Source organism: Dreissena polymorpha, chromosome 3 (genome assembly GCF_020536995.1).
Source record: "Dreissena polymorpha isolate Duluth1 chromosome 3, UMN_Dpol_1.0, whole genome shotgun sequence".
In the NCBI taxonomy this organism is placed as follows: Eukaryota; Metazoa; Mollusca; class Bivalvia; order Myida; family Dreissenidae; genus Dreissena; species Dreissena polymorpha.
The window spans coordinates 71,241,929-71,255,849 of NC_068357.1; the positions used below are offsets into that span (position 1 = coordinate 71,241,929).

At 36.9% G+C, this 13,921-nt stretch overlaps 1 protein-coding gene across 1 annotated transcript in view; it reads right to left on the reverse strand.

Annotated features, from left to right (window-relative positions):
- Positions 1 to 4,456, reverse strand: part of LOC127874697 (hypoxia-inducible factor 1-alpha-like) — an 88,602-nt gene extending 84,146 nt beyond the window's left edge. Inside the window, exon 1 of the mRNA XM_052419233.1 lies at positions 4,265 to 4,456. Coding sequence (XP_052275193.1) covers positions 4,265 to 4,287 — 23 coding nt within the window. The 5' untranslated portion in view covers positions 4,288 to 4,456. The remainder of the gene's footprint in view (positions 1 to 4,264) is intronic.
- Positions 4,457 to 13,921: the final 9,465 nt, after the last annotated feature.

The following is a 13,921-nucleotide window of genomic DNA, read 5'->3' on the forward strand; positions in this document are numbered from 1 at the left end:
CCAGACAAGAAAGATGGTAAGAAGGACCAAAAACCGCCAGGACAAACCTTTAGACTCACCCAGAAAAAGTGTCAGACATTTTGCCTGACAACTTGTCAGCAATTGACATGCCAGGGGTTTTATTGTGTTGTGGGGGAAGGGGCCTTTAGCCCTTATGTAGGGGAAATTTTACGTGGGATTAGGGGAAAAATTGTGCGTGTGGGAATTTTAGCGGCATTTCCCTTTTGGGGGGATTTGTTTACTTACTCTCTCATTATTACAATAGGTTTGTACAAGTCATGTTTGCACTATATTCATTGTTTATTTCATTTTTTCATAATTTATTACGTTTGGCAAGATAAAATTGAAATAGAATTGAGATATTATAATCATGAGACACATCTTTCTTTAAAAAAAAAAAAAAAAAAAATCTTTTTTTTAGGGGGAATTTTTGGTTCTGAAAGGGGAAAAAACCAGCCTAGTTTGGTGTGGTAAGACGCCGATATTCGGCGTCTGTTATATAAGGTAAAAAAACCCTGCATGCCAACTTAAAATTAGTAAGCAAATAAAAATCATTCATGTATATGTTTAGTGGATGTACTTGTAAACAATAGCTTCTTTTCATGATCTTTAAAAAGCAAAAATTATACATTTCAATGCTTGCGTTTGTGTAATTTAGCTTAATAAATGAAACATGACTAGGAAGTACATGTACGTTGCATTTAGTCTTTAATTTGTAGAGATCAAGTTCAACCAATGGCCTAAACGAAATAAAATAAATGCGCTTGACTTTTCTCATTTTCTTGAATTTACTTAAACAAAACTGACTATTCTACTAAAAAGTGATATGCTTAAACATCATTTTGATACTTTAAAAATGGAAAATATTTTAATAGCAGAGCTCCAGATAAAAATTTGGTCAAATTCTTTTTTACTCCCTATTTTAAAAATTCATTCTTATTTTACCCCCTATTTATAAAATTAATTCTTAACAATATATTACCAAATAATGTTTTATTCATTGTTTTTGACACATCAACAATTCAACATTTTGGTTTATAGTCTTGGAAAAGCCTGGCTTTCCTTCTCCGTTTCTTGCTTTCCCATAATCGGACAGCTTCGCAAGAGCTTAAAGTTCATCATTTATTGACGAAACCATGCTTTGGGTATTTGAATCTGATTGAAAGAATGCATGCAGCGTGGGCTTTTGACACTGAAATGGCTTTTTTTGCCTTCCACGCTTTGATACACCGCTTCGGTCGACCATTTTGATTTTTTTTATGTAAAACGGTCACTGACACTTCGGCTTAGATCATAATGGCCTTTTGGTCGCTGTTAAAGTCATATCAAAAACTATATTTAACATTTAATTTTAATGACATTTTGAATAGGTATACAGTATATTACTTGTGTATAAAAATTACGATAAGTTTAATTAAAAAGGTACAATAAACAAAAATGACTCGCCTGCAATACTAGAAGAACAGAATTGAGACCGTTTGGCCTTTCGACCGTTCTTAGGTGTGGCTTTTCCTCACAGCAAATGCTTGAGTGACGTTGACTTAAAGTTGTAGTTTTAATTGAGCGCCTAGACGAGTCAGAACCGGGATGAAATTACCGTATATAATTTTCTACTGGAAGTTTTACGCACATTCGAAAATTTCGAATTCGTGTTTTATTTTTTCAATGCGTAACTTTACGCAAAGATTTTAAATCTAAATCGTTATTTAAGAAATTTCGTTTATACACCTTAACGCATGTTATCTGGAGCACTGTTAATAGATTTTGAAGTATCTTCTGAACTGAAAGTCAGTACTTTAAACTGTGTTTTATAGGAAACTCAGTTGTATACTGTGTGGCTTAGTCCTCTTCTTTGATATTGCATTTCCTTTTCTTCTAAGTTTATGAAACAAATATTGAATATAATGAAACTATGATGTAAACAGTACAGAACCTTTGAACAGAGTGTCAGCATTAACTTCTGTAAATAGACCAGTTGACGAGTGACGTCATGCGCACCTGCAAATATAAGACTCCGCCCACTGGTTGGCAAAAAGTGGTGAAATTCATATAAGCGCATATAGAGAAGGTTGAAATAATCATTGTTTTTATTGATAATAATACACACTATCAAATATAATTTTACTAACTATGTCTAAATAAAACATAAGCGTGCAAGGAAATGCATTTTTGGATTATAATTATTGTTGTTATTATTTGTTTACTATAAACGTACTCGGGAGTGGAACACAATATACGAGCTCGGTATGTGGTTACCATACAAAATCTCTACTTGGCCCATCTTCGCGCCCATTTTTTAGATAAAAAATTCTCAGATATTGAAATTGAATCAAATTTAATGAACGAACACAAAGAAGGAAGTAAACAAACAACAAATAGATTGACTTTATGTACGCAACATATAGTAACTGATTTGAACATTTATGCCTGTAAAAACTCACCTTGTTACACATTAAATATTTTTTTCTTTGATCAATGTTATTGTTTTTATTTAATTTAATATTCACACCAATTTTGACACTCTTTGTTTCAGCGTTTTAACCCGGTGTTTTATTGCACCTTTGTTCATCATAAACCGATAATCCCGTTATGATCGGATACTGTTAAAACAATTACAATTAAAGAACACATGGTGTCATAAATCCAGGGACCTATTCTTGGGTCCCTGCATAAACCAGAGATGGCATACAAGTGTCTGGTCATTAAACAAAATTGATGATACCTCCATGTCATCTCTTGGCATATTGAACGATCATCTAAGCAAAATTGTAAAGCCAAAATACGAAACAGTTGCTTTAATAAAATATTTTATCATATTTAAAAAAATGAAGATATTTGTCCGAAATGGACTAACAGGAACTAGTGTATATGTAAATTAGCCATGTTAAGCATAATAATACAGTGTTTAATAACTATAAATAAAAAATATTGCACAATTTCACTGCTACACAATTAACGTATTTAACGAGTACCGGCAAATGTAAACTCGGCTATTACATGTTGAGATTTTGTACTTTACTGTAGTGTTAGAGACGCCATCATGAAAACAAGCAAACAACAAAAGGGTAAAAAAACTTAAAATAAATTAATATATATATTTTTTTATCATAAAATGCTAGATTGTATCAATCCTTATCACAAGTAAAGAGAGTGCACGCAAAGACAGTTCAATTTGCATAATATGCAGTTCTTGTTTTTCATATGTATACTAAACTTTATGATATTGTCATTCGATAGAAACGAAACGATAATTCGTTCAATTGAAAATAAAATTACTACAATGTTTAAAAATTGTAATGTTTTCCGCTTCCTTTTATAATTGATTAAATGCACCTCTTACACTTTCGTTCGCTTATGCACAATAACAATATCTACACCACTTATAATTATAATCCAATTAAATGTAGACTATGCGTTATTATCTTTGAAATATAATTTAACAAAATCTTACTATCACAAAGAATACGAAAGAATATTTGTTGTTTTGTTTTGTGGGATTGCCACTTTTTAGTCTTCCGATCACGTTTACTCTGATGTTAATAACTAATTTGTATTTTTATACAGAAGAAATTATATTTATGAATATACATTTATTGGTACTAAATGTTATATTTTTGCAATATTATTTAAGAGTTTTAATGTTTATTTCGGATTTTGTATCGTTTTATTGACTAAACAAAAGACATGTTTACATGTTTTACGTTACTGTAACCAGTGTTTTTTGCCAACCAGTCAGTGCGCATGCGCAGAAAATCCCAAATGTAAACAATAACATTCAACTGGTCTATATGCAAAAATATCAATACTGGAATACAAACTTAAGTCCACAACTTGAACACCAAATTGCAATGCATATGTTAGAACTATTAGTGTCCTGTCATGAAAATATCACTGTTAATTAATTATACATTTTTGGGGCTATATAAAAATTGCATATGCCTATGAAAATTGAAATGCTGAATTTAGTTTTGAAGATGAGAAACTTAGTTTTGCAGACTCAGTTTGTATAGAACCGATTGCTGTTATTATTTATAAAAAAAAGTTAAATAAGTGAATAGTTTTATGAGGAAAATCTTTTTCTAATATGTTGTTGCAACACAAACAAATGTCCAATTATTATCATTATTGATATTTATGTTGTGTCCAACAATCAGGTCAAAGGGAGTTCATAATTTCAATTTGCAAATTTGGGACATAATTGTTGGGTAAGTAGCTTAAATAGCAGTGTATAGCATGGAACAAAGTTATGAAAGACATAACATACCTTCTTTTATTTGAGACACCCATTTATCTCTCGTAAATCCAGTAAAAATAACACAAATTCTATTCCCTTTCGTTTTTGTTCAGTTCAGGTTATTCATGAAGTACTTCCGGGTTATCACGATACACTCGTTTTTCGACCGTAAGACAAGTATTAATCGAGTATTACAATTACGCCGACACGAGTCATTCCCCTTGATAAATGCGGTTGTCCGTAAAGCACAGATACTGGCACGCGCGTTTCTCACCAGGCGACTCGGATTCAATCCCCATTCCCTGACAGGTGGAGTTTCCTACGGGTACTCCGGATTCTCGCCCCACCCTCCTCCACAACACAATACCACGCGACAATGAGATATATATTTCTTTAAAAAGGCCTGAAACTTCAAAGTTTGTCTCAACTGTTTGTGGGTGAAGTAAGTTAGCTGGGACACACTCCTTCGGAATCCGGATAGGGACATCTATAATCTCACCCTTCTTACATCAAGGGCGACACTAGACACACGAAGCGATACACGATATTTTGCGCGACAGTCGCGGCGACGCACGATATTTTGTGCGACAGTCGCTGCGACGCACGATATATTTAACACGATATATCACCCTTGTGTAGGTAGCCAAAAAGGCGATATATCGTGTTAAATATATCGTGCGTCGCCGCGACTGTCGCAAAAAAATATCGTGCGTCGCCGCGACTGTCGCGAAAAATAACGTGTATCGCTTCGTTTGTCGTGTCTCGCGTTCAAAGGGCGACACCAGACACACGAAGCGATACACTATATTTTGCGCGACAGTCGCGGCGACGCATGATATTTTATTATTCAAATATCGCTTATATTATCCGAATCTCGTGTATCGCGGTCTACTTTCAGACCGCGACACTAGACACACGAAGCGATACTCGATATTTTGCGCGACAGTCGCGGCGACGAACGATAATTGTACTGTTCAAATATCGCTGTAATAATATCGCCTGTCCACTGTCGCGTTTTAAAAAAAAATCAGGGGAGACAAAAAGGGAATATTTTTACGTCATCAAGCATGTGCATGATGTCGTATATATATCTTTCGCTATAATATTATTTTATAATAATATTTATGTCTGATCAGTAAATAAAATGTATATGATTAAATAGCAAGCTATTCGCTTCTTATACTTCAATCTGACCATAAATAAATATTTAATATTTCATAAATATTTTATATAAACGTATATTTGATGATAGGAAAATCGCTTGGAACAACGATTTTGAATATTACACCGAGTTCCCAACGTAGAGTTATTAGTTGTTCGATTCAACGGTTCAACGTGCATTACGTGCTTTTTTTTTAGTTCATAAAAGTAACAGTGTGAACTTTATCTGAATATAATTATATAATAGTCATTTATATTATATCTGGATACCTGTTAAGCAATATGAAACAAACCTTTTGCGCCCTTCAAAAGCGTTTTTGTTAGCCAATATAAATATTATAAAATTGTTGTTTGCATTGTATGCCGTTTTATTTCTGCCGATAATTTATTTGATAAAGCATTATAAAAGGTATTTAAAATGTGAAACAATACCAGCAACAAAAATACCGTCTAATTAATGTATCAATAGATATGGACATTAATGTTGCTCGTCAATAATCTGGATAACCTATAAATGATGATTACACATGTACTGAAAAGAAATCTTTTGTTTCATATTGATGTATTACTTGAAGTTCAACGTTATCTACAAATCTGCAATCCTATTGGAAGTGATACAGATTATAATGATATATTATCTTAACATTGATAGAAACTTTACTCCATTGTTCAAATTTCTGAATAGTTTTAAACATATATCCTTGTCAATATATATCAAAATTATAATGAAAATTAATTAATTTGTTCTCTGTTTACTAATGCTAGAATAATCTTTTATAAGTGTGTCGAGGGCAGCAATATTGACAATAAATGGTTAAAAATTACTGTAACACCGTTTAAAAAACGCGACAGTCGACAAGCGACATTATTACAGCGATATTTGAACAGTACAAATATCGTGCGTCGCCGCGACTGTCGAGCAAAATATCGAGTATCGCTTCGTGTGTCTAGTGTCGCGGTCTAAAATTAGACCGCGATACACGAGATTCGGCTAATATGGGCGATACTTGAATAATAAAATATCGTGCGTCGCCGCGACTGTCGCGCAAAATATCGCGTATCGCTTCGTGTGTCTAGTGTCGCCCTTTGAACGCAAGACACGACACACAAAGCGATACACGATATTTTTCGCTACAGTCGCGGCAACGCACGATATTTTGCGCGAAAGTCGCGGCGAAGCATTATCGCGACAGTCGCTGTGACGCACGATAGTTTGCGCGAGAGTCGCGGTGACGCACGATATATTTAACACGATATATCGCCTTTTGGGTTACCTACACAAGGGCGATATATCGTGTTAAATATATCGCGCGTCACCGCGACTGTCGCGCAAAATATCGTGCGTTGCCGCGAATGTCGCGAAAAAATCGTGCGTCGCCGCGAAAGTCGCGCAAAATATCGTGTATCGCTTCGTGTGTCTAGTGTCGCCCTTGATGAAAGAAGGGCGAGATTATAGATGGCACTATCCGGATTCCGTACACTCCGGTTCCTCACATAATGTTGTATATAATTATGATGACACTAGTATGCCTCACTTAGATACAGCGACGCTTTTATTCGCATTTTTAGCGTTTTTAGTTGTTCGACTTTATCAATCAACCGCACGCACGCGCTTAAGTCCACTAGAGACGTAGATAACGTCTCTGAGTCTACGCACGCTCCGAAAATAACGCTAATCTCTCCGATTAAGGCGACCATCAACCAAATTCACTTGCGCATTGAGTATGACTTCAACTAGTTTCTTCCATGGAGGAAGCGCGTGTACTGTACTGTAATTACCTGACAGATAAAGTACGTGTATTTCGTTGTGTATTATGAATGACCAATAATATTATGCAAAAAGTATGTCTTAGCAGTAATTGTGTAAACCTTGTCAATACTTCACTATGACAAGTTGGGGGAAAATCTGCAAAACATAACTGTAGGACTGCAAACAGGCCCGTACCCAGGCCATGGGCCCAGGGGCCCGGGCCCCCCCCCCCCAGCTGGCTGTCGAACTATGATTTTTTTTTAATGATCGGCCCACTGCAATTTTTTCTCTCGTGCAAGGGCCCACAGTACACTTTTCCATCAAAACAAAAGAGCGGCTATGTTTTATTGTCCCTGATAAACAAGTGGATTGGCGCTCGTCAATCGAGTTAAGCCCCTAGGCAATGTTTTCTTATCGCCTTGTACACACATCCCCGATCAGTCCCCCATTATGATCATGAATGCTTCATCTATCGATGGTTGATGTAACATGTATTTTGATTAGTGCAGAAAATGGAAGCAACTGCTACAGGAGGCTGTAGAATATGGTCTGATAATTGCTTACGCAGGTTTTTTTCCTTCTTTGAGAAGGCCCTTTCCCCTAGACGTATTTTTCCTCTATAAAAGTTAACTTTTTTTTTTGGAAACCTTTTATTTGGGAATTTTTAGGTCCCAATATATACTTTTTACATTGATATAGTGCCCTGAATTTGAACCGGAACAAAACACTGACAAAGGTATTTAAACTTAGTATTTATCATTTTTGCAAGGAAATCACTGAACAAGACTACGATGAGATAGTTAACATGTCTGTTGAAAAGAAAAACAGATTCATAAATTTGCCGAGCAACAGATAAGAATTTGGCAGAATTCAGTATTTAAAATAATTCAATGCGGGGAATCACGTGGTCAGATTTGATAAAAAAAAATGGCCGCCGATGCCTCGATTCGATGGAGAAATTGAGTCTTTAAAAGTTTTCTGTCAGGAAATCGCGAAATATTCCATGAGTTACCTCCACACTCAGACCAACCAGCGGAAAACGGTTCCGGCTGGCCCTATGATAGGCGTTATCCGATTAAAAACAAGTAAGTAATAAGTGGTGTCGTCTCGATTGTCCCACATTTAAAAAACCAATACACCCTTTATGTAGGTGTGAAGAGAGGTAAGAAGGGTAAAGTTATAGGTCGGTTCACGAATTACACTTCAAACACTTAACAGTAATACCAGAACTGGACAAACATGCATGCGTTATAAACATAATTAAAGTAATAAGTTAGATGTACCTGTTTGAAGACTCAATTTCCCATTGAATCGAGGCATCGGCGGCCATTTTTTTATCAAATCTGACCACGTGATTCCCCGCATTGATAATTGAGTACCGAGAATTGAGTAATGTCAACCTATTACTGGCTCATTGGTAAAAAAAAGAAAATTGAAACAACAAATCGATCTTATTATATAAGTTAACCTGATCCAGTGTAGAAAAATATTGTGTAATTAAATTATCTGTTGCCTTGAATTTGTTTGAAAACATTAAAATATGTTAAATTGATTATTTAAAGGGGCCTTTTCACAGATTTTGGCATTTTTTAACTTATTCATTAAATGCTTTATATCGATAAATGTAAACATTGGATCGTAAAAGCTCCAGTAAAAAATCAAGAATAAAATTAAAAAAAGGAAAAGAACATTGCCCGGACCAGGTTTCGAACCAGTGACCCCTGGAGTCCTGCCAGAGTCCTGAAGTAAAAACGCTTTAGCCTACTGAGCTATTCCGCCAAGTACACATACTTGACGTATTTTATACCTTATATAAGCAATCTTCGTAGTTTCACAAAATTTAACGACAAAAACAGAACTCTCCAAATTATTCAATCGTTTCGCGTTGCAACGCTTTATAATTTTTAGGTTTTAAAATCGTCAAAAGATGCATATAATGGCTATATTAGACCATGGTAAATGTTCAGTATTACTGTTTCCTCACAAATATCATAACTAAAACGAAAATTTGCGAATCTGAAACAACTTTTTTCAATTTTGTCAATTTACCAAAGCGTGAAAAGATCCCTTTAAGACTTTCATTATTTCCCCCAAAAATTAGGCGTTTCGCGCAATTTTTTCCTTAAAAAAAGGCAAGGTCTTTCCCAAAAATCAGAGAAAAAAACCTGTGACGTTATTGATTTTTGAAAAAAAAATGTTGGAAGCAATACGAGAGTTGATGTGGATAATCGTCAGTTTAAACCTGTAAGTTTCGGAAATCTAAAGCTTTTAATATTGTTGTGAATTCACACCAATGTTTAAAGCTTAAGACTTCCGAAATGTGCTGATTTACTTGTTATATTCCATTAATTCATATCACAAAACACCATTTTTATAAGCATTAAAATTCACCTTGCAAAGTGCCAAATTAAAAAAAGTATATATATAGGGAGGGGAGACCCTCCCAAACCCTTCCCGGTTGGGCCCCCCAGTCAAAAAATCCATCCTGGGTACGGCCCTGGCAAAATCCGTAAATCTTTGTCGTTTAATGTTATAAGTGAACTAAAATGGTTCAAGTTGTTTATAACCAGAACACATCAAAACTGACCTTAATGGTTAAAACTAAGGATCCAAACCACAGATCACTTTGGATAAAATGTTCAAGGCCCCTAACTTTGTCAAATATCAATGCACCGTTACAATATCCACGCAGAGTTGTCGTTCCTTGCTCTCACATACAACTCTGCATAAGGCTCAGCACGCCATTTTGTCTACCAAATAGCTAAAACCGAACAAACGCATACAATGTATATTTGTGTGGATATTTAAGATCGCTTGTGAGTTTTAATGCAACTCTTTGGAACTATTTTATTGCCCATTTACACAGATGTAATCATTCCACGCACTTCACAAATGTAAACAATTGTACATATTTTTTATTGAGTGACGTTAGGCATTGTTTCGACGTATTTATGTATGTTGGTTTCTTAACATAAAAAAAAACATATCAATTTTATAATAATTAATTAAGACTGATATAAGATATCATGGTATGAGATGGTTTTCTTTAATGCAGTTAATGCAATGTAACCGTCGTGCAAAAGATTGTTTAGTATACTGTAACCTCAATGATGAACGCTTGGAATGATCATGACATGAATGAGACGCTTTCATAACAATAGTCCGTTCTGAGCCCAACACAGAGGTGAATGTAATGTGACCGTCGTGCAAGAGATTGGCACCGTTAGTGGAATGCGGTTCTAGGTGAAGCATGTTTCATAGTGTGTTTCACAAACACAGCTTTTTGTTATTTCTCTTGTTTGGCCATGTGACTTGAATTTTGATTTCATGATATACATATTAAAATAACACATAAAAAGAAAGCGATTTTTCAGTTATGGTAATTATAATTCTCGCTTTAATGGTCGAGAAATGCTTGAGCAACTATGTACATTATTAAATATTAATAAATAATCCAACACAGATATATAAAAATGTTGTTCACTTGCAAAAAATGTCTGTTGTTTTTTTTCTCAAAAATAAATTAAAACACTGTAATCATAAACTAGCATTTTATTGATATGTAAAAATGTTAAGTTACAACACAAATAATTATAGAATATTGATCCGCAAGTACATGCTTAACACATTATTTCACTGAATCTGGTTTGCATTTGCCGATAACTTCACACGCTTCCTCGACTGCATTATCTTCTCCAGTATATATGTTGCATTCTATACATAGATGGTGACGTCAATTCGTTATTGTCAGTAAGACCAGTGTGTACACAATGCAGTACGTTGTAGACGGGTCTTGGAATTTTTGTGGGAGAAGCTCCATGTTTGTTTATGGTTGGCCTTGGAACGACATTGACGAGATCATTTCCGGCGATCAGAGCACGTTGTTCCATCTCGTATTCCAGTTCCATGGCGGCTTTGTCAGCAAGGAAACTGTCACAGGGCGACACATAAAACCCGCAATCACCATTGCCTCCGTCTATTGTTGTAGGCCTCGTTATCTTTGCAAAGATTGATACGCGAAGAAGCTTAAGCATTTCATTTAGCCGCGCATCTACTTCTGAGTCGGTGCATGAGAACCGGATCTTGTTTTCCGGATGGCGAAGCCTCACTAGCCTGTGTTCAGTGAACTCATATTCCCTTGCAGACAATAGAATTCTGCCGTTGGTCACGCTTTTTTCGCAGGTAATATGTGCTGTTTTTTGCTTATTTCCGCGCATTCATCGCTTCTTTGAGACAATAAAGCTGATTTCGTCTCGTTGCTTGCTCTTTGTTGGTTGAAATTTGTGCAGCTCAATAACGCATTGCTGAACTTTGGGTTAGCAGCAATAACAGTTGTTTTAATTATATTTGGATTCTGGCTACGTACATCCTTCAAGTGTCTGCTCCATGATGCAACTTGTACTCCTGCACTTCTTGGTGCTTTGACTAAACCTGTGTCAATCTTAGAAGTGGTCTTTTGGACGCTCATTTTTATGGACTCCATCTGTCCGATGTGTCTCGAAATTGACGTCTGTCGTTTGGATAATCCGTCATTTTGGACCTAGGCTGCCAAGTATTCAGTTTTTATGTTACTTGTTTCAAGCGCGAAGTTCTTCTTGCATTCTGCTGTTTTGACTGCTGAAAATGAGCGACGGATCCGAACTTTCGCGGGTCTTTAACTGCTGCCCAGTTGTTGTTCTTGTCCATTGGAAACTCGCTTCCAGGGTTTGGTTCCTTCCAGGTATCCAGTTTCGACGTGATTGCGTTTATCTTGCGATTTCTGGCAGCAATTTTCCTTTGAACCATCCTGAAATGAAATGCGCCACTGAGCCGTATTCCTTCTAAATTGCCTGGGTCGAAATCGCTGCAGCTCTTTTCGGTGGTCTTCCACGTGTCGACTCGCTTGTGAATTCCTTTCATGTGTCGCAGTCTTTCCGCGTTATCCCTCTGGGTTTTCTGAAAGTGAGCGACAAAGCCATATGGTATCGGCTTTTCAACCGCATGTTTCTCTGAATAACTGAATTCCTTGTCCGGTGTATGCCAAGTTTGAAGTCCAGTCAGTGTTCCGCCTTTCGAACTATGGTTGTTTTAATTGGTTACGTTGTTTTCATTGGCTATAACGTAGTCTAGCATTTCAGATGCATTGATACCTTTTGAAGATGTAACCAGAGATATTTGACCGTAGGAGCTGGCCTGCACGTTCTTTAGACGCCGCAGTTTCCATTTTGATTATCTTCATATGCTCAATACCACCGTACTTTTTAGCTGGAATGATACGGGGCGCATCCATATTAACTGCAGATGGTGGTCACTGAAATATGAGTGGCGGTTTGCATGAGCTTTTTACCGTCGTATAAAGTGGTCATTGTCACTTTTGTTGCAGTGCCCCGAGTATCTCCAATGCTAGGGAGTGGTTCACGATAATCATTTCCCGAACAATGGTTGTCATAGACATCGATGTCGTCAATAAGCTTGAAGCAAGTTGGTTCACAATCGTGACTCTCTGCAGCATACTTGTCATACGCAGATTCATCCTCACTAGTTGATTGACTGGTCTTCCCATGCAGTGTTACATCAGTTATGGCGAGCCTTCCGGCTTTCGGACCTCCACTTCTGGTCAGGTCACGACTGGCAGTGATATTCTTCAGTCGCCTCATTTTGGTAGCGCTCTCCATCTTTATCTTTGTCATGTGCTCCAGGCTGCCGTACTTTTTAGCTGGTATGATATGGATGGCATCAACATCTCATTTGTGTGTGGGTTCTGGGAAATAGTCTTTTCTTTGCAAGACCCACTCGCTGTTGTTTTGACGATATAATCATGAATATCATCTCTTATGCCATTAGGACCGTGCGTCAGACTATCATCATTGTTAGCTGTGTGAAACTCGTCGTCACCGCACTGACTGGCAGGCAAGCTTTCTTGCGGGATGTCCCGCTTGTTTCACTCAAACACGGCGCAGTCATAACAGTTCTCTTGAATGAAGTACTTCAGGCTTCCTATATCAACAGATTGATTGACTTTCTCCTGTTTGGTTTGGTTCTCTTGCATACTGTTCATGGGCTGCCCATCAGGCACGGAGCGAATCACTGGAGACTGATTGACTTTGTATCTTGATATGGCGTTATCGGGCAGCGTCGAAAGGTCGCCAAAAGTGAAGCCATTTATGTTATTCCCGAACTCCTCCATCGTATTAGCGAGCTCAAATCTGTGGAACGGAAAGGTCATAGAACTGATCGTGTTGGAGCTGTATACATTCCCTTGTCTCGACAACTGAACATTCCTGATGACGTTCGTGTCAAACTTGCACAATCTGTCAAGCTTTCCCCTTCCCAATTTTGAGTCTGAAATAAATATACTTGCCGTAAAGATGATCTTCATCCTTTTAATGCGAATGTCATTTTCAATTTTGATCTGCCTCATGTGATCTATACTTCCATACTTCTTCGCAGGTACAAGATCGAAGACCTCAAGTTTCGGCCCAGGCGTTTGGGCAGCGTTACCTTCGTTTATTTGGATAGCACATGTTTTTGTGACCCTCAGCGTTTCATTTTTTCGAGAGCCAAGCATGTTTGAAGAAAACACAGAGTTGTTGTTTGGCAACTGAACTTTGCGAATGACGTTCATGTCAGACATCACGGCTTTGTCTAATAGCACAGACTGGCTAGCATCGTGGCCAACAACACCTTTATCTGCGGTAGCCCTTATTCGGTCGATGTACATTTTATGGTTAAACCTCGTCTGCCTTGTCTGTGCCATCACGTCATATTGTTTGTTTTCTGCTGTTAATGCCTCTTTA